Source organism: Schistocerca americana, chromosome 1 (assembly GCF_021461395.2).
Source record: "Schistocerca americana isolate TAMUIC-IGC-003095 chromosome 1, iqSchAmer2.1, whole genome shotgun sequence".
Classification (NCBI taxonomy): domain Eukaryota; kingdom Metazoa; phylum Arthropoda; class Insecta; order Orthoptera; family Acrididae; genus Schistocerca; species Schistocerca americana.
Window position 1 is genome coordinate 225,871,017 of NC_060119.1, and position 26,776 is coordinate 225,897,792.

At 39.1% G+C, this 26,776-nt stretch overlaps 2 protein-coding genes across 2 annotated transcripts in view; one reads left to right on the forward strand and one right to left on the reverse strand.

The window, feature by feature from the left end:
* LOC124615282 (protein hu-li tai shao) overlaps positions 1-6,601 on the reverse strand; it is a 444,989-nt gene extending 438,388 nt beyond the window's left edge. Inside the window, exon 1 of the mRNA XM_047143165.1 lies at positions 6,492-6,601. The gene's annotated coding sequence lies outside the window, so the exon portion shown is untranslated. The remainder of the gene's footprint in view (positions 1-6,491) is intronic.
* Positions 6,602-6,930: 329 nt separating this feature from the next.
* The window catches only part of LOC124621679 (Fanconi anemia group I protein-like), a 276,076-nt gene continuing 256,230 nt past the window's right edge, over positions 6,931-26,776 (forward strand). Inside the window, exons 1-2 of the mRNA XM_047147159.1 lie at positions 6,931-7,105; positions 24,747-24,857. Coding sequence (XP_047003115.1) covers positions 7,016-7,105; positions 24,747-24,857 — 201 coding nt within the window. The 5' untranslated portion in view covers positions 6,931-7,015. The remainder of the gene's footprint in view (positions 7,106-24,746; positions 24,858-26,776) is intronic.

Sequence of the window (26,776 nt, forward strand, 5' to 3'; positions counted from 1 at the left end):
ATTACCAGCAGCAAAGTAGCTTAGCGTTATAGACAACGCTGATTGTTGGAACTGCATCTCTTTTTACTATTTTGTTTTTGATGATCAGAATATGGGCGTCCGCTGAAATTTATCAGGAAGGATGGAGGGCGAGGCAAGTGCCTATGAAACGGGACGGATTTCCAGTAAAGTATCAAACGTCGGCCCATCAATAAACAAAAAGCTATGATAATTTGTTTTTCGTTCAATCTCAATTCTCTCAACGAGTTTCCGTGAGGGATCTACAGCGCAACTTGAACCAATTTTTATCCGCTTTCATTTCTGTTTGCAACAAAGTAGAGCAATTCTCACAGCAGCACTGTGTTTATCGTCCAGCATTCCGCATCACTACATTACCGCACAATGTTATTTACAACGTAATTCTGTAGTACACGGAAAAACAGTAATATTGCACAATATTATTGGCCATCTAAGGACAGCTTAAGAGTAGGAGAGCCGGCCGGTGTGGCCGTGCGGTTCTAGGCGCTTCAGTCTGGAACCGCGTGGCCGCTACGGTCGCAGGTTCGAATCCTGCCTCGGGCATGGATGTGTGGATATCCTTAGGTTAGTTAGGTTTAAGTAGTTCTAAGTTCTAGCGGACTGATGACCTCAGATGTTAAGTCCCATAGTGCTCAGAGCCATTCTATGAGTAGGAGAGAATACTGAAAATCGCGCGCATGCTGTCTTCCCCTACGCCATCAAAAAATATTCAAATGTGTATGAGTTCTTAAGAGATAAAACTGCAGAGGTCGTCGGTCCCTAGACTTACACACTACTTAAACTAATTTATGCTAAGAACAACACACACACCCATGCCCGAGGGAGGACTCGAACCTCGTGCAGGAGGCATCGCGCAGTCAGTGACATCCTAAGCCATCGTGGTACACTGTAAATATTGTAACGAGGTGTAGCAAGTAAACATTTAACTTTACCGCGAATAATTTACAGCCGATAAACAAACTATGTGATTAACATTTATAGTAGTAGGCAAGGTGTGAGGACAACTTGTAACACGACTTCACATGGTTTGCCACCGTTGCGGAAGTATAATACTTTTCAATAATTACGACAGAAAACTGTAATTGGCGAACGTTTTATGACTATGACAGGCTTTGTTGTATTAAAATATGATCATGATTGTCGTTATGTTCTTAGTCAGTGGAATGAAATTCCGAGTTCAGGCTTCAGCAGACGAAAAGTCAGGCCCTACCGTCATAGATCTGATGTACATTACGGGTTAACGTGGTTTACAAACTTAATCGTGTATTGAAACTCGGCTGAACATCATTAACCGATCACGCTGAGAAAGCGTAAGAGTTGGTTTACAAAATTTTTACACCCACAGGTGCGGACAAAAGATCTATGGCTGTCATTTGTCTTATCTGAACAGATAGTTTCGAACGTGACTTTGTTTTCTTATAGACAACCCACTCGCATTTAATAGAAAGGAGGTCGAAATCGCTGTCTGTTCATCCAGATTTAGATTGTCTGTGTTTACCAAGTTATCGGCATTAACGATCTTTATGTTCACGTACGCTGGTGACGGGGAGAGAGACGAGACAAATTATTGTACTGTGTGAGCACTTGCGCTTGCACAGTTTTAAATAAGATGGAAAGTTAACTCAGTGTCCGGACACAAGGTGTTTTAAAAAAAGATGTCACATATTTCTATAGGAGGTAGCACTGGTCAAAATTAGAATAGAAGTTCCTATAATTATATATCCAGAAACCAATACCTGTTGAGATATGGGTCGTTTCAGACGTGACAAGTAATGTATAGTATTTCCAGGCGAGGCATTGTTTACTAGAGATGAGATAGTAAATTACCAAAATACGCATGTGTGGGCAGATGCAAATCCTCCAGAAATCACGAAGGTGATACATCAGGATGCATGGAACTGAATTCGTTGGATTTATGGCTATGGGGACATTTAAAGGCATCGGTATATGTCCAGTCCTCAACGTGCAGATTTTACAGGAGGGTATGACCAATGCATGTGACATAGTGCGGATGGAGCCAGGAATATTTGAAAGAGCGCATGATACACAGCGAAGAAGGGCCGAAGGATGTATCAGGATGCATGGCAACAACATGCAGCACTGCCTATATACTGAGGTGATAGAAGTCATGGGATAACGATATGCACATATACAGATGGCGGTAGTATCGCGTATTCATCTGCCCTAATATCTCACAATACCTGCAACTCATTTTCCACACAACAACAACAACAAACCTAACCTGACTTCCTAGATCGGTGTAGCACGTGGGAAATTGGGAAGGATAGTGCCAATATTGTCTACAGACAGAGTTGGCAGAGCTGTCAGTTGTATTCAGATGATGCATGTGAAAAGGTTGCCGACGTGATTGTGGCTGCACGACGGGGAGTAACAGCCTCTGAACGCAGAATGGTAGTTGGAACTAGCCATATGGAACATTCCATTTCGGGGATCGTTAGAGAATTCAATATTCCTAGATACACAGTGTCAAAAGTGTGCAGGGAATACCAGATTTCAGGTATTACTCTCCGCACGGACAATGCCGTGGCTGATGGCCTTCATTAACGATCGAGAGCAGCAGCGTTTGTGTAGAGTTGCTAGTGCTAACAGACAACCATCACTGCATGAAATAACAGCAGAAGTCAAATTGAGATTTACGACGAACATATCCGTTAGGGCATTACGGCGAAACCCGGCGTTAATGGCAGCAGACGACCGACGCGAGTGCCTTTGCTAACAGCACATCTCCTGCAGCGCCTTTTTTGTCGGTGAAGTTGGGTTTCAACCAGTATTTAGACTCACACACACACACACACACACACACACACACACACACACACACACGCACGCACAAAACACACACAAAGGGAGCACCACAAAGGAATTATCCGAATGGGATGGAAATCAGTAGATGTGATGTACATTTGCAGACAAACAAATGATTACAATTTCCGAGGAGCTGCATGATTTATTCAAGAAAAAGAGCTTCACAAATTGGGCAAATCAATAACGCCCTAGCCCGCTTCTGACCCTTACGCATGTGGTTATTCGGCTTGCCATTGATTGACAGAGTTTTATTGTATCCTCCAGAGGAAAATCGTGCCAGATTTTGTCCAGTTGGTCCTTAGATTGTGAAAATTCCGAGCTGGTTGGAGGGCCCTGCCCAGAATGCTCCAAACGTTCTCAGTTGAGCAGAGATCCGGCAACCTTGTTCGCCAAAGTAGAGTTTAGCAAATATGAAGAAAAGGCGTAGAAAATCTCGCCGTGTGTGGGCGGGCATTATATTGCTGAAATGCAAACCCAGGATGGCTTGCCACGAAAGGCAACAAAACGGGGTGTACAGTATCATCAACATATCGTTGCGCTGTAAGGTGCCGCGGATGACAACAAAAGAGGTCCTGCTATGAAACGAAATGACACCCTAGACCAATGGTTCTCAAGGCGTGTATCAGGGTGCGCCCTGTGATATTTTAGAAAAACTTACGGCCAAATATAAAAGGACATATAGCTACTCAATTCTATCCATTTTACGATACGGGACAAGTCCTTAAGTTTTGTTGAATAGTTTAGTTTGGTTAAGGAAATTAGGCGGCTTATTCTCTTTGTAAGTGCCGACAGGATTCGGAACGTTTCATGGCGACTGTCTTCTCTCTTTCGTTGCTGCTAATCTTAGCTATCTAACAGTAGCGGCTGTTTGGGAACTGGGCAAAGGTATTCCAAAATAATGAGTGAAAAGAACACCGTAATTAATTGTTCTGTTCTTACATTAACGGATGCGTCAGTAGACCAACTACGACTTCGCTTTCTGTATTCTTTTGACTTTCGATTAGAATGACGTCCTTCGAGCTCTGTTGGCAATAATTCGTCATTGGATCTTAATTATTTTTAATATTTAAAATTCTGTCAAGAAGACGGGTTTTTTTCTACTTTGCTGTTATCATTCAGAAACAAAGTGGCTATATAATCTCGACGTCGACTAAGAGGGACTGAAGAAAATCGCAATAAAACTTAAAGAGCCGAAAACACAGCAGCACTTGCATGTCTGCGTTGTTTCAAGTGCGCTGTCTGTCTTCGTCCACGCGTCAGCGACGGGATTTCCCGTTTAGTGTAACAAGTTTGTCCGTCGCCTCTCATTGCACCTGTAACTTTAACGCCTCAGCCATGGTACAAGAACTATGTCTCCAACAAAAAATTTCACTGAGTCACAGCTGTCCGATCTTAGCTATATTGGATCGCAATTAGCAATCTATTCCGCACCCGCAGTTGTGTTTAATGCAATACAATGGACTTTAGCTCAGTACAAAAATTAAAGGCTGCAGCATTCCCCTTTTTTCAACCGCTTCAGTACGGGCTTCTAAGTATCAATCTGAATTCTCGGTTCATAGTGTTTACCGAATATCGTCCTCGTCCTCGTATACTTTCATACACAAAATTAAAGTTTCTGCGTCTGCCCACGAGATACCAGGAAAACTGCCTCGCTTGGCTGATGTACTGAAAATCGGTGTAAAGTTATATGCCGTTATCACGTTGGGCTTGTAAATCATTTAAAGCACGGAGACATTTTCATATGCCTTGGTGGTTAAAATGTGCGCTAAACAGTGACAGTCCAAATGGATAGTAGTACTTGTTATATGAAAGATCATGAAACCAATTACATCAAAATTAAGCTGGTTTAGACTTGTACACAAGTGGCTTTAGAATGAAAGAATCCATAGCGTTAATAGGAATGATGAATTGCTGACAGCTCTATGCTCGATATGTACGTCGTTTAGATGTTGACATCTTAGCAAATGCAATCTGTTCTTGCTGCATGTATATAAATTTTCACTCATCGAAATTATGTGCCTGGGGTATGGTTGAGTGTCTGGTATCTTTATTATAGCTTTCCTCTCTTCTCCTATTTTATTCTTGGGTACCGGTACTATTGGATATATTATCATATGCTGCATGTCTCTTATTTTTGGATCTTTCGATGCTATACGCGAAGCGGAAGGGTTGGGGTAGAGTAAATACGTTTAATCTTTGATCCTCAGACAAAACCCAATATTTTTAGAGTTTTTGGCAGGCGTTATAACATTGCTAACCATTCTTAGGTTTTGTCTCATATAACGTCTCGATAAGGGTCACTGCAATACTGACACATGTCACATACTATTTTTATTTGTGAAGAGGAGTGACCAACAGGTTACAACTTCCTTTGCACGCAGAAATATCACGTCTCATAAGTGTTCCTTCTCTACCATATACGAAATAAATAAAGAAAACTGCAGGACAGGTACAGAAATCACTGACTTTACAACTGTGGATTGTCACATAAAGGAGCACCTTCAGAATTTCCGAACGATAAGGTAATTAGTGGTGAAACGGAATTCAGCTAAGCAATCAGCATAATTCTGGCGCAAAGATAATTTGATCGAAAATTATACTTTCACAATGCACCGAACGAAGTAGTTGCTAGAAGTACCAGATCATATAATAAACTGATGAAGACAGCTCTTTCCTGCAACAATTAGCGTTGTGTACTACAATAACAAGCACCCCCAATCAGTTTGAACTGCTTTCCATACAGCAATTTTTTTAAGCGCAGCTGCTATTTTCACTTCAAAACAGGTAATTTAACTCTCAGAAGTGACATATATTTGCTTGTAAGCTAACTGAATTAGCCGGTAATTACAATAAATAACTCAGTAACCTTCTCTCATACAGGAAACAACGTATTGCCCATCTAAAATAAGCACTTCTGTCACACCAGTAACTATCTTTTGGAACTAGCATACAATTTGATTGCTAACTGTTCATGGATAGCTAGTATACGTTAATGGTTTCACTTTAGTTTTGTTTGATTGTGTTAACACTGAAAATATTACCAGATAATGTTTCATTTCATGTAACAGATGTAACTAAAGTATAACCAATTGTCAGTTCTCTCAGCACATATATTTCTATATGGTCTTGGAATAACATATTAGTTATACCGAAGGAGGTATCAAGCTATAATCGGAGCAAAGTGGTGCATAAAGCAGCAAGGGGGTGTGTCACTTGCTACGTATTACACGTACTTGTCATATACTTTAATGCTAAACATTGATTTCGTGACGTTAAAACAAGCGATAAACGTTGAATATGCAGTCATTGTAATATAACACAAATTAAATGCTCGCGTTCACTTTCGTAAATTCTTGGTGTGAAGGACATGTAATGACTAACTCAGTGGTGTTAAGACTTCTACGCGATTTACAGATATAGAACGTTGTATTATGGAAGTGATATCTAATGTGCGAAGGATGTAATACAAGAAATGCGACAATATTAGAATAGATACGACGAAGCATTTCATCAATAACATAGATACAAGGTTTCACTGCCAGAGACACACCCCTCTGCAAAATTGCTGTTCTCAACAGAAGTAAATACTTTCACAAAAAATTAAATACGTGATATGAAGTTTTGATTACATATTAACGCACACTTACCTCTTCTACCTTCCCATTAACGTCAGAAATAGTCGTTGATAAAAACAGTTTTCACCGTGCGTTTGGGCGTTAGTCTGTACAGGACACACGTCCACCCTCTGAAAACTAGAAAAGTGAATGAAATCATTCTTCCTCATCTCGTGCCATAAGATATTGTAATTAATTTTGTTGTTAAATTAAAGCACATTTTTCTTGTCTATTAACGTACTGGTATGTAAATCATAGACACATAAAATATTGGTAATGTATATGTATAGCGAATTGTCGACTTATGGAACACGCTGCCGTTATCTAAATTGATTAAAGAGCTGTACGATGGATAACAATTTGAATTCCTTTATTTTATAGGTTTTATAAATCAAGCAATAACGTAGTGCCATTCCCTTGCAAATGTTGGTGAACCTGTTCGGGTTCGAGAAAAGAATAGCGTTGGTACAATGACGGTGATGAAAAACGCGCGAAACGTATCAAATTTGATGTGTTTATGTATTTTTTAGAGCTTACAGTGGAAGTCGGCACTGATCATGCAATTAGAAGAGAGAATTGTAGAACTCGGCCGCGAAAAAGATATCGCTGCGTTGTCTGCATATGTTAATAAATTGGGTATTAAACAAGTGAGTAAGTTACCAAATTAATAGTGATACCCTTCTTGGGGTTGTCATCGATATATTGTCGGCTGATATGATAATACAACTTGGACATTTACTAGTCACATTAAGTCATTGTGAATTGAATACACTGCACACTGTACTGTCTCTAAGTCAACGGATAGGGATTTAGAGTTTACTTTGTAAGCCTGCAAATTGTTCCTGAACCATTCAGTACTGTCATTGTGTTTTTCTCGTGATTGGCTGCACTTAAATGCATGTCATTCGAAACAATCCTATTGTTGCCTCTACCACACTGGTCACCATTGATATTTATGTCCATGCCATCACAGCTGTCGCTCAGACTGGGAAAACAAAGTCGAGCTGATAAACAACAGCCTGTGTTGTAATGTCAGTTCACTAAATTCGTGTAGGCCGTTGGTTAAATATTTCGGAATTCCGCGTCCGCTATTCCTGTACATGCACTGCCTCCCACATTTTTGGTTAATAATACGAACTCGCTCAAAAGAAACGACAGCATATACTGAATGAGCACTGCTAGATTACTAACTAAAAAGCACCTGGATAACACTTCCTTAATCATTGCTCAGACAGATATTGAATGTTTTTCATGTACCTTCTTATGGTGTTTCCATCAAACCTGAAAAATGCGTGATAAGCACTAGTTTTTGAAGACATCAATTATATGCCTTCTTATGTCTCCTAGAATTTCTCCTGTTCAAAAGTACCTTTCAGTACCTCAGGGTTTCCATATAATATTAAAAATACGTTAATTAGCCTTCTGTGATTAGCTTCAGCTTCTAACACAAATGAATGAAACAAATAAACAACCTCCACATTCAAATGGCTCTGAGCACGATCGGACTTAACAGCTATGGTCATCAGTCCCCTAGAATTTAGAACTACTTAAACCTAACTAACCTAAGGATATCACACAACACCCAGTCATCAAGAGACAGAGAAAATCCCTGACCCCACCGGGAATCGAACCCGGGCGCCGGAACCTCCACATTGTGTGTATTGTTGCTCACATTTTTTTATCTGCATGTACTACACTCTGCAAGCCACTGAATTGCAGGGGAGACGGTATCCCACATTGTACCAATTATTACGATTCTTCACATTCCATTCACTTACGGAGTGCAGGAACAATGATTGTTTAAATGCTGCCTTCAGTGCTGTAATGGATCTAATCTTGCCCTCATGATTGTTTAATTGCCGCCATCTGTGCTATGATTAAGCTAATCTTGTTTGATTTTAGCTGGTTCTTGAAAGTATGATTTCTCATGATAGTTTACGTCTATTTTCAAGAGTCTGTCAGTCCAGTTTCTTAAACATCTCTGAGACATACTCCCATGTGTCAGACAGACCATTTGTGCTGCTCCTGTCTGTGTTCATTCAATATCCTGTTAGTCCTATTTGTTATGGGTCCCATACACTTGAGTAACATTCTAGGATGGGTTGTATGAGTGATTTGTAAGCAGTGTCCTTTTTAGACTGATTGTACTTCCCCAGTATTCTACTGTAACCAAAGTCTACCACATGCTTTATCCATGACTGAACCTATGTGATCATTCCATTTCATATCCCCACAAGTGTTACACCCAGGTATTTGTATGAAATGGCAGATTCCAACAGTGACTCATTGATATTATTGTCATAGGAAACTAGGTATTTCATTTTGTGAAGTACGCAATTTCACTTTTCTCAACATTTAAAGCAAGTTGCCAGTCTGTGAACGACTGAAATATTATCGAGATCTGACTGAATAATTGTGTAGCTTCTTTCACACAGCATTTCATTATAGCTATCTGCACGAGGTGTGAAAAGCCTGAGCGTGACTATTAAAATTGTCTGTAAGGTCATTAGTATATAACATGAACATTAAGAGTCCCGTTAAACCTTCTATTGATGACTCTCCATCCAAGATAACGAGCTGCATCCTTCCTACCAAAAAATCATCAGTCCAGACGCAAATTTCGTTTGATACCTGATATGATTGTACTTCCACTAAGAAACGTACATATGACATCGAGTCAAATGCTTTTCGGAAATCAAGAAATACTGCAGCTATCTGTTTGTCTTGATCCAAAGCTTTCAATATGTCATATGAGAAATGAGTGTGTCATATTTTGTTTCAGATAATTTTTTTTTTTTTTTTTGGGGGGGGGGGGGGGGGAATACATGTTGGTTGGCATGATGGAGGTCATTCTTTTGGAGGTAGGCCTACTTCATTATGTTTGAGTTCAGAATATGTTCTAGGAAGCTACAACAAATTGATGTCAAGGATATTGAATGGTAGTTTCGTGGATCACTTCTACAATTCTTCTTGTAAATAGGTGTACTCTGTGCTTTCTTCAAACTGACCATAGTTATTTGTTTAGGGAACCTATGTAAATTATAGTTAAGACTAACTGTGAGACTTTTCTTCTAACTGGTGGAGAAAAGAAAGGAACACCATCTCATTTACAACACCAAAAATGTGTTGTGGATAGGAACTTGGTGTATTATCTCTGTGGAGAAATCCACAAATTCAGAATGGAAGTTCAAAGCATATCACATGAAAATAAATCATACGACATAGCCAGTTGTGAAGAACAGAAGTAGCTCATTGCTTGCTGTTGATATTTCCGTACGTGTTTTATGGAATATAGGCCTAATTGTGATATCTCGCTGTGATGTTGAATGAGACTGTCAGATTAAATGAAAACACTTTCTCAGTGAAAAAAAAATGGGTACGCTTACATGGTAGACTTTTTTATTAATTGAGAAAATTTTATTTGGGTTTTCAAGTAAGCTGAATCTTGATTATAATAGTTTCATTGCTGGCTAAATGAACTATTTCTGCTTCTTGGATACATGATGACAGATTATTTATTTATAACAACAGTATATTTGTTACAATATCAGTTATGCACGTGTGATTCAGTTAGGTCATTGAAATGAATAAATAAAACAGCTACATAAGTTATACAAAATGGAACTAACACAAAGAATTGACTTTGCAGGTAACAAAAGTTGAACTGTCATTGAAGTACTTGTACTAAAACTTAGTGCAATTTATTTTGGAACTATATTAGATTCTTGCAAAGTTGAGTTGGAGTAGGAAACTGAGGGATTGCAGACATTTGCTGGATTCCTTCTTTATCAGGGTTTGGCACCTTACAAGGGAAATACCCCCCCCCCCCCCGCCCCCCCTCTACCCCCATACTCTCAGATATCTACATCTATACTCTGCAAACCACTGTGAGGTGCATGGCAGAAGATACGTCCCATTGTATCAGTTATTATGGTATCTATGTTCCATTCCCACAAGTAGTTCTGGAAGAATGATTATTTGGATGCCTCTGTGCGTGCAGTGATTATTCTTCTTATCCTCCCAAACCCTGTGTGAGTGATACATAAGAGGTTGCAGTATATTCCTAGAGCAATCACTTAAAGCCTGTAAACTTTGTAAGTAGCCTTTCATGGGACATTTTACGTCTATCGTCGAGAGTCTTCCAATTTAGGTCCTTTAGTATCTCTATGGCACTCTCCCGTTGATTAAACAAACCCAGTGCTGCCCTTCTCTGTATACGTTCAATATCCCCTGTCAACCCTATCTGGTTGAGGTCCCACACTCTTGATCAATATTCTAGAACCAGCCACATGAGTGGTTTTTAGCAATCTCCCATCTATCAGTGACTGGCCATATGTGATCCATTTCATATCCCCACGAAGTGTTACACCCAGGTATTTGTAATACTTGGCTGATTCCAACAGTGATTGATTGATATTAGTCATAGGGTACTACATTTCTTTCATTTTGTGAAGTGCAAAATATTACATCTCTGAACATTTAAGCGATTTGCCAATCTCTGCACCACTTTGAAATCTTCTTAAGATCTGACTGAATATGTATGCAGCTTCTTTCTGAAAGTACTTTATTATAGGTAACTCCATCATCTGCAAAAAAACCAGATTTTACTATTAATATATCCTACAAGGTCATTAATATCTAAAATGCACAGCAAGGGTTCCAACACACTTCGCTGGGGCACAGCTGAAGTTACTTCTACATCTGATGATGACTTTTCACCCAAGATAACATGCTGTGTCCTCCCTACCAAAAGTCCTCAAGTGGCAAAATGGCCCAGTGGATAGCTTGTTAAAAACTGAACACGAATCAAGCATGAAAATAGAAAGAATGTGTACTGAACTGTGAAAAAAGAAGCAAAACCGAAACAGTGACAGTTTCAAGGTCAAGGTGTGCAACATCAAGTCAATTTGAACAGCCAGGGAGGGCATCGTGATTATGTGGTGACGGTGTTGGATTGCGATGGGGGAGATCAGTGTTCAAATCTAACTTGTGCGTCATTTTATTTATTTATATCTAAAAACAAAGATGATGTGACTTACCAAACGAAAGCGCTGGCACGTCGATAGACACACTATCGATGCGCCAGCGCTTTCGTTTGGTAAGTCACATCATATTTGTTTTTAGGTATATTTTTCCCATGTGGAATGTTTCCCTCTATTAATTTTATTTATTTATTTATTTATTTTTTTCTCACAAAATTATGAACTTTCTGTCAGGTCATTGACGTGTCTATTCTCCTTCTGTAGTCTTGGCAGTTGCCATACTGTACACATTGTCATACTGTGCAGTGGTTTAAGAATATGAGCCGTGGTAAGACCCGCTAATGACCATTGTAGTTGTGCGCCCTAAAACCACCGTGGTAAGACTATATTCTCATTGCAAGTAAATATGACAAATAGTGAGAACAAGTGACAAACAGCATAGACCTCTCACAGAAATGAAAACCGAACACCAATCTCTGTCTTCGCAGTGTCGTAGCTGTTCAGATTCACTTGATGTTGCTCATTTGGAGTTTGGACCATTCAGTGTTTAGATTTTCCTTCTTTTTCACAGTTCAGTACACCTCCTTCCTATTTTCATGCTTTATCTGTGTTCAGTTTTTGATGAGCTATCCACTGGGCCATCTTATCACAAAATGTGAACTGGTCATGTTGGGGAGTTTCCCTTGTAAGTATCATACAAAGAAAAGTATGGGGAAAATACCATAGACTTTGTGGAATGATGCCAGAAGAATGTTGACAAAAACGTAAAGTAGATGATTATATTGCATCAGACATATTTCATAGTCAGTAATAGTATCCTAGATAAATTAAGAGGTGTGTGGAGGCTTCCAGACCCAGTCAGCACCTGAATATTGCATTCAGCAATGGAAAAGTGATACAAAGAGTCAAAGCTTTACCTACAAGTTAATGAGGGGTAATTAAAGCTAGGAATGAATGCTGGAGGACACTCTAGTGTAATAAAGAAACTTTGAAGTATCTTGGAAATGTATGAAAACAATTTGTTTAACAGAATTTGCTCATTGCTATTCTCCACACACAGTTGGGTAGTACCAAGCAAGGTGTCAAGTAGTTAAGACACTGCCTGGTTCACAAATCGAGACTACCACCAGCTTGAGTGCCTCTCCTTTCCCAATAGAGGTAATACTTCATTTTTAGGGCAGTCAGTGTCTCTGTTGATGGGACATTAATTACTAAACTCACTGCCCCTTTATCATTTCTTGTGTGGTGTACATATGCAAATATGTACAAACCTTAAAAGTTCATAATACATTGCATCTGTTCTTCATTACAATAAAAGGGAACGGGCAGAATCTGGGAGGGGACATTTTAAGTTTTCTCTACAGTTCTTACTGGTGTTTTCAAACACCGACTTCTGTAGCCCCTTGGGGAAAATTCCACTGTAGACACATGACAGACAATTGTGAAGTGTTTTCAAAAATAATGCCACAAATGTTGCTGCAGAGTCTTGAGCAGTTTGCAGAAATATGCCTAACACACATTTGCTCATTCAGCACCCTGTATCACCTGAAGCATTCATCTGCTACCATTGGTTCCTTATTTCACTGTATTCTGGATCCTGTCTCCTCTGTATAATTTTGACCTTAATGGTTTCAGGCGTTCTGTTTATGTCTTTTCGTTTTCCTCGTTGTGTGGCCTCCAGAAAACTAGCAATATTTTGCATGTATTACAATGTAAACCTTTTAAGGAAATGAACTCTGGGATTAAAATCATTTAGCCTACTGATTGCACACTCTGATTATGATCGGAGTGTGATTAACAATCCATCAGTACGATTATCTTTGAAGTGTGTAGAATGGAAAGTTGGCAAATGCCAAGTGCTTAATATTTTACATGATTCAATGCCATTTCTTCAAATTCTGTTATTTGCGAAGAACCTTGGCCAGGCCTCTGTGCTTTGAAAGTCTTGTCTTGTGTCTTGTAAGTTTCTGAAAAAACAGAAGATTGTGCTACCACCCATCAGCTTTGACTGACGATGTAATCAGAAAAAGTGGACAACCCTATTTCATGTTTATACAGTATGACACCTATGATGTTACTCGTTAAACATGTGAACAGATGCAAATAATATGAAAAATATGTAACTGCAGGAATAATGTGAAACTCAGCAAAACCAAGCAAACAAAATCCTCAGCAATTAACGGAACCACAATAAAGGACACCTAAAAAAAAAAATACTGGTATCGGAAATTTCACGTGACATGTAAAGCTAAAATGAAATCTTCGGTACCACAAAACTAAAATTCATGCATGTAAGTGAAATCGTAAATCAGACCTCACCATTAACAAACTACCCATAACTACCTAAGAAGTTACATTAACACAAAATTTTGGTACACAAAAAATTATCCACATAAATACACATACCATATATACTACAAATAAGTAATAATAATAAAAAGTCAGCCAGCATAAATATAGCGATCTAGTGATGGTAAAAATAATAGGTCATCACTGAAACCTTTCAAATAGCCAATCGGGACTTCTCAAACCAGGAATCCTTCCAGACAGAATACCATATGTTGTCCTGCTGACAGCGTCAGTTACATTGGTTCTGGGTCTGAACTGCAACAACTTGATCAGTCTTGTACCTTCTCTACGAGTGTAACGCTACACATAGTTGGCAGTTATACCAAATAAATTTAATTGTGATAAACATGTTGTCGCCAATTGCAACATACAGAGACCTGTTGGTGATCTTGTTATCATATCAAAATAACTCACTAATAAACTGTCACAAACTCTCACAATATTATCCTCACAAACAACACTCAAGAAGTCGAATGAATTGCTAACAGCACTCGTGAACAATTTAGAAATAAACATCCCACACTAGAGAGCATCACTGCATCCACCAACACGGTCTCTACAGACTCAGTTTATTTTCGTATACCGTGTGCCACCATGACAACATAACACAGTTACCTCACAGGTGAAAGCAGACAGGTGGTTCTGCCAGTTTTGACTGACCTTAAGTGTCTAGTCATAGGAAAAAAAAAAAAACTTCGAGTTTGGATGATACCTGTTGTGAAACTAAGTGTGTACATTTGTTTGGCTTTCTGGGAACTACACCCTGGTCCATCATACATAAAATGCATGTCTTAAGTTCTTGTCTTGAGTAATGCTACATCAACAACAACCAGGTGTGAACTGTAAACGGTGGTAAACCTTATGGTAGGTACATCAGTTGATTGATTGATTATTGTTTTTAGGTAATGGCACCAACACCAACTACTGTGTAGTTGGGTAGTCGTTCTAGTAAGACATTGTGATAGATCAGTGCTACACTACAATTTTTCATAGATGGTGTGGAACATTTAGAGAGACCACACAGCACAAGAGAAAATCAAAGAATAATACTAATTTGTTAGAAGTAAGTTAAAAAAAAAGCCCTAGGTATTATGTGCATATGTTTTCGTTTAATCCCCATACAGTGCTTTTATTGATTGCATGTTGCCACTTGTACATTATTTATATGATGAGAATCAGGTGTTGCTTAATTTTATCTGAAGATTTAATTTCTTTGGATGATCTTAAGTGAGATTCTTAGCTAATAAATTTGAAAATACTGAGAAGATAAACATTTGATTCTGATTGAAACACATACAAGGAGCTTGCTCTAGTAGTAGTTTTGCATAGTAGTGAAACTTGGCAAACTGAAGTAGTGAGCAGGTGTGTCCCCCTCCCTCTACCCTGCTACTTAAAACGGAGCACCTACAGACTTCTTTACAAAATTATACTGACCCTTCCACAGCTCTTTTTTAAATCATTGGTGATGCAGTGTGCAGACATGTCCAAGGAGTTTTAATTTTTCACTAAATGTGCTGACACAGTATAAGAGTACAAAAAGTAGCAACTAATGTAACTAACACTTGAATACAAAAAGTGGTGGGATTTGTAAGTTGTGATGATGAGAATAAAAGATTGCCAAGAGTTTACAATACACTTTATCTGACTTTGAGGCAGGATGGAGGTGTTGTACTTAGTGAGAGAAATCATTGGAATTCTTTTTAGGAGCAGGGCTGGAAAACACAAGAAAGGAGCACGTTATGAGGTGGCAATGATAGTATTGTAATATTACTCCTGAAAGCAGGGCGTAATGAGTAATCACATAGAAAATGTCACACTTTAGCTTATTGCAGAAAAAGTAATATGCAATGTCCGTGTTATTTACAGTCTCAAAATCAGAAATCTGTACAGCTGTAGGTATTTTACATGTGAGGTAAAGGTGTCACATTCTGAGAAGGATTTCATGACAACTTCTGTGTCATATTGTTGTGTGATTACTAAATTAGTCTTTAATAAAGAAGATTGATACAGTTTATCGTTTTTTTGAGAGAGTGTGTGCATTCCACAATGACAGAAATTGATTTTGTGAATTTGGAAAAAAAAATTGTTTCTTGGAAATGATATGTGTTCTAGTTGTCCTATGGAAGACTAAAACATTATTGCAATAAACTTAGTTACAACGTTTCTAGAGACTGGACATACCCTCACAATTGGTTCAATTACAGCAGCAGACAATACAAGGTGGTATCCAAAATTTTCGGGACTGGTGCTGCCCTGTGGAGTGGCATTCTGCTGGGAGGACGTGTTGCGTGTCCACAGTGATTTCCGTAATACTCTGTATTTGGTGTGTGGCGATTTTATGATGGATCCGTGAACAGAGCAGCATGTATGTATCAAATTTTGTGCGAATCTCGGGAAAAGTGCTACGGAGACCCTTGCAATGATTCAACAAGTGTTTGGGGGACAGAGCGTGAGCCCCAAAAAAGCGAGACAGGTGAAGAGCAAAGTTAAGAGCATGATCATTATTTTCTCTGCTACCAAGGGAATTGTGCACAAAGAATTTGTCCCACCCAACCGAACAGTGAATTGTGCCTACTACTGTGATGTTTTGCGACAGCTCCATGAAAACGTGTGGCAACGACGGCCCGAACATTGGCATCAAGGGAACTGGCTGCTGCATCACGACAACCGCCCTGTCACATGTTCTTGCTCATCATGACCTTTTTGGCGAAAAACAACATGGCGGTTGTACCCCACCCACTGTACTCACCAGATTTGGCACCTTGCTACTTTGCGCTATTCCCAAAACTGAAACTCAAATTGAAAGGCCCATGGTTCGACACTCTAGAGGTGATTCAAGAAGCATCGCTGGCAGTGATAAACACCCTCAAAGAACGTCACTTCCAGAAAACGTTTGACCAGTGGCAGAAGCGATGGGACCGGTGTGTACGTGCGGGTGGGAACTACTTCGAGGGTGAATCTGACAATTTGTCCAAAGGTAAGGTTTTCAACAGATGGCAGCACCAATCCCAAAAATTTTGAATAGTGCCTCGTATTGTGTATTGCATTCACTGACAGAGCAACAAATAACCATGCTAAAAAATACAATAAACATTAAGGAAACACATTATGCAATGATTGGCGATGGCACAGGGTTATTACACTGTGACCCTAAACTGAATAGTAACAGTCTTTTGTGCTTCCAAAATTAATACAACCCACAAAGGCTAAAAATAATCACATTGCACCAGCCACAAAGCAACACCATTGAAACGCTGTTCTTGGTCATGCGATGAATTGATTATTGTTTGTAAGCTGCTAGAAATTGCCCAGATTGCTTTCAAGGGACTGGAAGCTGCTATGAACAGGTGTGTTTGCCAGGATACTGAGAGACAGTTATCACATACATCGAAGCTATCTCAATTACTGTCTCCTTCTATGGATACTGTCTCCTCTCCAGGAAGTATTTGTTGACTTGGCTTGACTGACTGGTGTGTGTCAGTGATAGGTCTAAGGGCTCTTGTGCAGGGCAGGCGAGGACCAAGGGGAACTGAGGGTGGAACACCCAGATCTATAAAAGAACTAGTGTGAGGTGTTGCTTCCCCCTATAACTGAAACATAGCCAATGTGACACTCATCACCTGTTGTGAAACCTGCTGTGTCCTGTGTCAGATAAAGCAAAACAATAGGGGTCTGTTTGAATAACAGTATCCCATAGGGAAGTGGTAGAAAGGAATAGGAAGGATCACCTTCTGCACTCAGTGTGTATGCCTGGAGACCCCATTCAGCATGGAAGAGGCATTTCTGCCTGTCATTAGAGGAACAGGATTCAGCAAACTGCAGATTGTGACACACGGTAAACTGCAGATTGTGGCACACGTTGAAAGGAACAATGTCCCTCATCTGATCTCAGAGCGCATAATTAGACCATGCTTAGCATACTTAGATGGGGTTGGGAAGATCAGCCTTGTTCACAGAATTTTGATGAAACTAACAATCTGCAGCATTGTTCCAGAGCTGCATGAGGCCTCCTGGTGATGCGTCAGGTGGAAGGCTTGAAGCAGAGACATAGAAGATCCTGTGACAAATTAGACTGGAAAATCTCATGCATCTTCCAGTTGGGCATCTTTCAAAAACATTTTTAGGCATTCGTCCATTCTAAGGACATTTCCAAGCCAGGCTATTTTGCCGCTTTTTATTATTCTTATAATGTCAGCTCTTTGTATGAGTGATCTAGCTCATTACTTGTTCTAGATCTCCAGAAACCCCTGTTATCCTGAACTGCCCCATAGATCTTGCGCAGAACACTGCATTCAAATGTTCTGAGCTGCCGTCCATCTGTACTCGTTAATGTCCATATTTCACATCTGTAGGTTACAGCTGACCTGATCATGACCTTATAGGGTCAGCAATTTCGTAAAAGTGTGGAAGCACCTATTACCACCCAAGGTGCACTGTTTTATTTCAGTTGACATGGAGTTTGTCTTTTGACATTACATTCCAGGTAGTCAAAGTTCTGCACATGAAAATTGAAGCGAGCTGCTAGTAGTTTATCCAAGTTATTATTTTCCTTCCTGAAGAAATTCAGGCACTTAGTCTTCATTTCATTAACAGTAAGGCTTCTAGGTAGTGTGATTTCTTTCAGCTCATCTATTGTTCTCTCTAGTGAAACTCTTCTTCTACTAATAATTGCTACATCATCAGCATATGCACATATCTGGGTTGTCTTTTGTGCTTATGTAACCAGGGATTTGAAGAAAAACATTGTAGAGAGGATGTCCCCTTGTCTGACTCCTGTACTAATGCTAAACCATTTACTGAGTCCTTCCATCCACTCACACTGCAGTCTTGGGACCAGTGAATATTGCTTGAGTAAGTGAAACATACCTAGGTAGTATTCCAAGCAGTAGCAAATCATTTAGCATTCCTGCCCTAACAAGAATACCAAAGGCCTACTTGAAGGCAACATGGGAGTTATACTCATAAGCCTTTTCTTTTATTTGCCTCTGCACAAATATCTGATCCGTTGTTGACCTATTAGGCAGAAATCCACTTTCATATTCTTCCAGAATCTCTTCTGCTATGGAACTAGCTCGTTGTGAATAATACTGGAGAGAATCTTATAGGTTACATTCATCAGGTTAATTCCTCGGTAATTGGAACAAGTCTGTCTCCTTCCTTATGGATTGGTTGGTTGTAGAAATTGTAAATAGCCTTTTGCTCCCTGTATTTTACCCCTGCTACCTTCAGAATTTCAAAGAGAGTATTTCAGTCAACATCGTCAAAAGCTTTCCTATATCTACAAATGCTATAAACGTGTTTGTCTTTCCTTAACCCATTTTCTAAGATAAGTTGGAGGATCAGTATTGCCTCACATGTTCTTACATTTCTCCTGAATCCCAACTGATCTTCCCCAAGGTCGGCTTCTACCATTTTTCCATTCTTTTGTAAAGAATTCGTGTTAGTATTTTGCAACCATGAATTATTAAACTGATAGTTCGGTAATTTTCACACCTGTCAGCAACTGCTTTCTTTGGAATTGGAATTATTATATTCTTCTTGAAGCCTGGGGGTATTTTGCCTGTCTCGTACATCTTGCATACCAAATGGAAGAGTTTTGTCATGACTAGCTCTCCCAAGGCTATCAGTAGTTCTGACGGGGCCTTGTTTCGACTTAGGTCTTTCTTAGCTCTGTCAAATTCGGCATTTCCTTAAGGGATACAATTTTTCGTTATATGTTCAAACATATGATGATTAATAGTCCACTCCCTCTTTCCCTGTTTGCACTTGCTTTTGACGTAGCACACAGCAAGCTTCCCCACGTGTGAAGTGTGTCATGTTGACTCAGTTTCACTGAGAGACAGTACCTGAGACTTGTTAGTGGAATGGGTGTAGTAGATCCTTGCCTCCCCTCTATGCGCACCTAAACCCATCACTAGCAATCTAGTAAACAAGAGGTGATGGTTCCTTCGTTTCCTGAAAAAGAGACGGTATCCACAGAAGAGGACAGGAATTGAGGGACCTTTGATAAGTTCTGGATGTCTTGTTATTTAACATGATATAGCTTTAGTGTTTGTTTTATTTATTTTTTTAAATCTTACTATTCTGTTTCAGATATTTTATCTGCATTATTGTTTATGATCCCGTTTACGATAAAGATAATACCTGAATCCCCCCTCCCTCTTTTCCTCCACAGTAAAATGCATGTAAAGGAAAAATACTTGCTCGTATAATGCAGCACGCTAGCTAGTGAGACAGGGAGGTGGGCCAGACCCAGATTGAATCTGCATGGCTTATTAGTGACTGCGGTCAGTACTCTGGCCAGAACGAGTGTGGTTTTTGGGCAGTTTCTCCCATTTGTTTGCCCAAATGCTGGTCTGGTCTCCAATTTCAACCCAGAAAATATGATATGCAAACAGTTAAAATATGATCACATACAGAACAAAGTTTACACAATTCAGACAGGTGTCACCCAGGGCTTCCCATCTTTTGGTGACTGGCCATTGGGGTAACAGGAATTGGATCCAGCCACAAAGCTAAATAAAATAAATTTACGAAATCTCGAGCACAGCAAACCCTGTATTGGGCAGGGTTAACACTAGGAAGAAGAAGAATAGCTTTACTAAGCATCTTCGCTTAAAGGGAATGGTGTGCCTTGCCTTCCTATGAGCTTCAACTGATTTACCCGACCATTTACATAGGCACCAACAGTTTAATGTGGACTCAAAATTGCAGGGGAACTCGACATTTTTCACATGTACAAATCATTCCTTGACGTGATAGAAACTGTAAGTTACAGAAAAAGTGAAAACATGTAACTTGACTCTAATTAAATTTGCTCCTCCTCTTTTGCCATTTCTAATAATTCTACTGCATCCCATTTCATTTTATTTAACTCCTTTTCAAATCAACTAACCTATCTTTGGTTCTACAACTCTGAAATTTAATGTACTTAAATGAAGTATTGGAAGCAATGGTTTTCTGTGGTCTGTGCTGTTCGCTGGTTCATGTAGCAAGACACAGGGGGAGGAGTACTTTTGTGTACCCATGGCCTGAGCCCATTGCCTATGTTGCTTCAGTTGTCTAATTCCAATAGCTTCTTCTATTTTCCTCCAGACAGGAATGCTGACGTTTCAGGAATTCACATGTTGTAGTAGGACCTTATAGATGGTACATTAGCCTGCCAGGACCCAAAGTGTTTCGTGAGACATGTTAACAGTGTCAGTCATCAGCAGACGTATGGTCACAGCAGATTCTGATGAGATCTTAGTGCTTCTAGATCTCCAGGAGTGCAATCAACATGACAAGTTCATACACTGATGACATGTCAGCAGAGCCCTGAAGCCTGCAGTCAGATCTGTGATTTCACATTCATTTAGCCATTGTCATCACTAACACACTTGACTAAGAAGATTCTAGACTTTTACACACTGTGTTGTTTGCACTACAGGTTGCTAAGCAACCCATCCACATTTGTTCTCCATGAAGTGATCTTTAAAGATTGTTACCTTATTGCTTGAATGTTTGGATTGGATGTTGGGATATACCCTGGTTGATTCTGTCCTTCCTCTCTTTGATGGAGTTGTGGGCTGCCCCCCCCCCCCCCCCCCCCCCTCCCACCCTCGTGTCATAGAATAGTCACATTTTGCAGGATTATATATATATATATAAAATCTAGATTTTGGGAGTAATGCTGGATGAGGTTTATAAAGCTATTCTGTGTATGAAGGAAGGGAAGGATTTTGAAGATGGTGGTGTTTTCAATAGAAATGATTAAACTGAGAGGAAAAGTTGTACAAAAAGTACTTGTAAGATTATTTACATAATGTTTGCGAAAAAAGACAGTTCCTGAAAACTGGAACAACATTGTAATATGTAAACTCCACCAAAAATGAGGAAAACAAGACACAGTAACTACAAAATGATCAACTTTCGCTTCTTCTCGTACAAACTAAACTAAACTATCTCTGAACAAGTCTCAGGAAGACCTACTATGGGTGCTACTGGATGTGAATATGGAGAGCCATTTGGTCAGCACACAAGTAGCTCCTCAATTGGCCTCACAAGGACTGAATGCATGACGACATGCATAGGAAAAACCTTATATTTTAACCAGGTAAAGGAGAAAGTGGGGTAGAAATGGTTAGAGCGCAGTGAGCTGCATTAGAAAATGAAACAGTGTGTATGACCTACCACTTTGTCTGTCCGGTATCAAATCCCAGTTTGAAAGTCCGCTGCAGGACAAGGAGACCTCACTGCAGGCCACTAGAGGGCACTGCTATAATCTGTGAGAACTGCTGTCATTGCTGCAGCACTGGTTACGGAGGCACAACTGTCCTGCCAACCTATCAACACCTGTTTCTGCCTTTTAAAGCCAGCAAAACTTCCGCCCGGTCAGTCTGACATTTGGTCCTGATTTCACTGTGCTATTGTATTGATCTCTTTAACGTTGTTGTTTTGCTTCTGTATTCACTACGTCTTAGGTATTTTTATTCAGGTTTACTTGTCAGACTTGTTATTCCGCCTGAAGTGAAATTAAAAGCATCGGTGCAATGGGCATTCCACTGTCAAATGCAAAGGATAGAGTGAATAGATGGTAAGAGTACATCGAAGACCTCTATGATGGGGAGGAATTGTCTGATGATGTGATGGAAGAAGAAATTGGAGTCAATATGGAAGACATAGGGGATCCAGTATTAGTATCACCATGTAAAAGGGCTCTGAAATATGTGAGATCACATAAGGTAGAAATGATAGGTAGCATCCCACCAGAATTTGTAAAATCATTTAGAGAAATGGCAACCAAAGAACTATTAAAGTTGGTGTGTAGAATCGATGAGAGTGGGGGTGTACCATCAGACTTTCGAAAAATATCAGCCACACAATTCCAATGATACCAAGGACAGACAAGTGTGAAAACTATCACACAATCGGCTTAAAAGCTCATGCATCCAAGTTACTGACAAGAATAATTTACAGAAGCAATGGAAAATAAAACTGAGAATCTGTTAGATGATCATCAGTTTGGCTTTAGGAAAGGTAACGGCACCAGAGAGGCGGTTCTGACATTGCTCTTGATAATGGAAGGAAGACTGAAGAAAAATCAAGACATGCTCATAGGATTTGTTGACCTAGAAAAAGTGTTCAGCAGTGTAAATTGGTGCAAGATTTTCAAAATTCTGAGAAAAAAGAGGAGTAAGCTTCGGAGAAGGACAGGTAACGTGAACTATGAACAAGAACCAACAGAGAACAATAAAACTGGAAGATCAAAAATGAAGTTTTCAGATTAAAAAGAGTGTGTGTCAGTGATGCAGTCTTTCTTCCCTATTGTTCAATCTGTTCATCGAAGAAGCAATGACCGAAATAAAGAAATAAAAGAATGAGTTGACGAGTGGGATTAAAAGTCAGGGTGAAAGGATGACGATAAGATTTGCTGATGGCACTGCTATCCATAGTGCAGGGAAAAAAAATTACAGGACCTTTTGAGTGGAATGAACAATCTAAGTACAAAATATGAATTAAGAGTAAAATGGCAAAAGACAAAAATTATGAAAAGAAGCAGAAACAAGAATAGAGAGAAACTCAACATTAAATTTGGTGAGTGTGAAGTAGACAAAGATAAGGAATTCTGCTATCTTAATAGCAACAAACGCGTGGCAGATAAAGCGAGGAAAACATAAAAAGCAGACTATTGCAGGAAAAGAAGACATACCTCGCCAAGAGAAGTGTACTGGTATCAAAAATTATTCTTAATTTGTGAAAGAAATTTCTGAAAATATATATTTGGAGCACAGCATTGTACGATAATGAATCATGGTCCATGGGAAATTGAAGCAGAAGGGAATTGAAGGTTTTGAGATATGGTGCTACAGAAGATTCTTGAAAATTAGATGGACTGATAAGATAAATTGGTGAGGAAGAAACATATGGAAAACACTGACAAGAGGAAGGGTGACGGTGAAAGGATATGTGTTAGATGTTACGGAATAACCTCCGTGGTACTACAGGGTAAAAGCTTTAGTAGACAACCGAGTTGGAATACATCCAACAACTAATTGAGGACATAGGATGCAAATGTGACTTTGAGATTAAGAGGCTAGTGCAGTAGATGAGTTTGTTGTGGCCTGCATCAAACCAGTCAGAAGACTGATACTCTCAAAACAACTCATAATTTAGTTTTATTTCTGTAGCTACATTTGTTGACATGCTCTTTTGTTTCCTGTTGCTGAGATACGACTGCATTGATGTAAGAGAAATTTCTGTAGTATCATAACATTTTCATTTCATTAGAAGAATTTTATGACCCACACAACAGAAGGACTTGGGAAGAAAGTTGCTAATGGGTAATTTTTCTTATTTTAGCACTAGTATTGAGTCAGTTGGCTGAAGTATATTACCGTCCCTTAGAGAACCAGTGTGGAAGGCTGGTTTGCAGAAAAGTATGCCTACTTTAAAATTAGTAGTTAACTACTGTTAAATTAAGTCCAAACACTCTGGCACACACAATACTTTTATTATTTTACTGTTAGCCTGAGATGATAAAAAGAGATTATTAATTGCTGTTTGTGTGCTATTGCGATAATAATACACATTGCAAGTAAATTAGCTACTCACATCTGATGAAGTTACACAAGATGGACCATCTTACAGGACAATTGTCATTGTTGGAACTGTGTGTCTGTTGTTTTTGTTCTTCACATTTGTTCTTTTATCTATCATATTTTGCTCTCACATTTGTGGCAAACTTGCAGTTTTAAATCTTAAAATCGGATAAAACTCAATTATAAAATATAAGTTAATGTCATATTTCCTTTTTTATTTCTTTTCTTGTTTGACAATAGGATTTAACTGACCTTGGTTTAAACTATGGAAGTGTAGCCATTGCTGATATCTTCTGTATGACAGTGTTTTCAAATGCCTATGTGTACAAGTGACTTGTCTCGCGATATGATTTATTTATTTAAAGTTTCTGTTTCAGGTGACTGCCATCATTACAAAAATATGCAGATACCAAACAGCTCCTGAAATTCTTACCTTCTTATTTCAGGCTACACATTATGGCGGAGCATCAGAAATTACAAGCTTTAGAGTAAGTTCAATAAATGCAATTTTCTTCTTATTCAGTTGGTTCCCACAGTATGCAAAGAGAGATTAAGAGTATCAGGTTGGTACTTTCTGCTTGCCACAACCATATAAATAGAGCAAAGTGACTCTTAAAGAACTATCGTAAATATTAAGTGATCTTTTTCTAAAAAACAGTAAAGTTTAAACGAAGAGAACGTATGAATAAATACCATATAATTCGCATAAACAGGAGAAATAGCCCAATATTATCTGTTTACATGGTTATTTATTGACTTCTGGATAAGTCACATAATTTAAATATTTGAAAATTATGCTACAAAATGAAATAAAGGAAAATGAACACATAATATTGACAATAGGGAAACTTAATGTAAAATTTGTTGGGAGAATTCAGAGAAAGTCAGGACACCAGTGTGATTGATTTAAGCCTCGGAATTTGGAACATTGTCAAGTAGGCTTGCCCCTAAATATCCAAGGAATTCAGAGAACCTTTGCTTGGGTTGTAACAGGGTGACATAGCTGATACAATAGTGCTGCTGAGGTTTGCGGGAAACTTTAATGAAATGTTTGTAAAAAAGGCATCATTAGGTAATCTGTTGTGAAGCCATAGTGTAACTGTATTACAATATCAGTAAGCAGATATGATGCTCCAATTGTCTAAATGTGTAATTGATTTAATTTAAAAAAACCATTACTGCAAACCATGTTTTTAAATTATACACCTTTGAATAACTGGTGTATCGTAATCGTGGTACTTATAACCATTGGATAAGTTTAGAGAACAACTTCCTAAAAAATAATTCCATGGCCTGCATTACACATCTTGCAAATGGGCCACAAAATAAATTCTGGATGGGTAAGTACCCATTGTGTACAGGCGACTAAAACAAGCGAACACCAGGACAGACTAAATTATTTTGTTCAGAGAGTGAATCTTTCGTATGAGTAGCATTGTCAAGAATTTATGAATGGTGTAACTATATTTAAGAGCTACTAAATTAAGAACAGACTAGCTTATAATGTTCAAGCTTCTGTGCCTGGAATAGTGAAGTCACACAAAACATTCATGGTACTTGGTCATCTGTGTAGTGTGCATCGGCAGCATTTTCACACATCTGTAGTTGTCAGGTTTGTTGGGAGAGGGAGGGGGGGGGGGGGGGAGGTAGACTTGATTGTATGGAATATTTTTAGTATTTTGGAAGGTGGATGGCAACTTATAAGTAGCCATAAAAAGTTCTAGTTCCAACCCTGTCGCCTTGCCCCCAGGCGTGGGTGTACTAGATACTTGTATAACTTTCCTGTCATCTTATTGGCAAATTGTTGTATGAGACATGCAGTCTCTTTTAAATTTTAGTCACTGATTCCATGCTAATACAGAGGGGCAGCAGAATTATCTCTGGAACAATTCTCAGTCTGCGTGATCTGCTTCCTTTATGGCAGTTCTCTCGTAGGCAGTTTTGAATTGACCAGAGTTTCATGTTATAGTTACCCTGAGTTATACACTCAATGACAAAAAAAGGTGGCGCATCACAAAAAGGTTATACAAATTCGTCACTAAATGATATTCATTCAGGTGTTGAAAGAAAAAATGCAGAATTGTAAACTTTGGCGGCCAGTGGATAAGTGTGTGACTCTATAGCAAAGTTTCGCAGCACAGTTGGCGATTATAGAAAACAGTGACATATCGATATCAGGGCATAAAGTCTCAGCGAATTTAATTTCGTGTAGTCAATTGCACAGTAACTATGCCTCGCAGACAGGTGCATGAACAATATATGCAGATGTCACCATTTCATAGGACATGTAGTTGGGCTCAAAGAAGCCAGTTGGAGTAATCAGTGAATTGAAACTTCCTGGCAGATTAAAACTGTGTGCCCGACCGAGCCTCGAACTTGGAACCTTCCTTCTGGAATCAGTGAATTG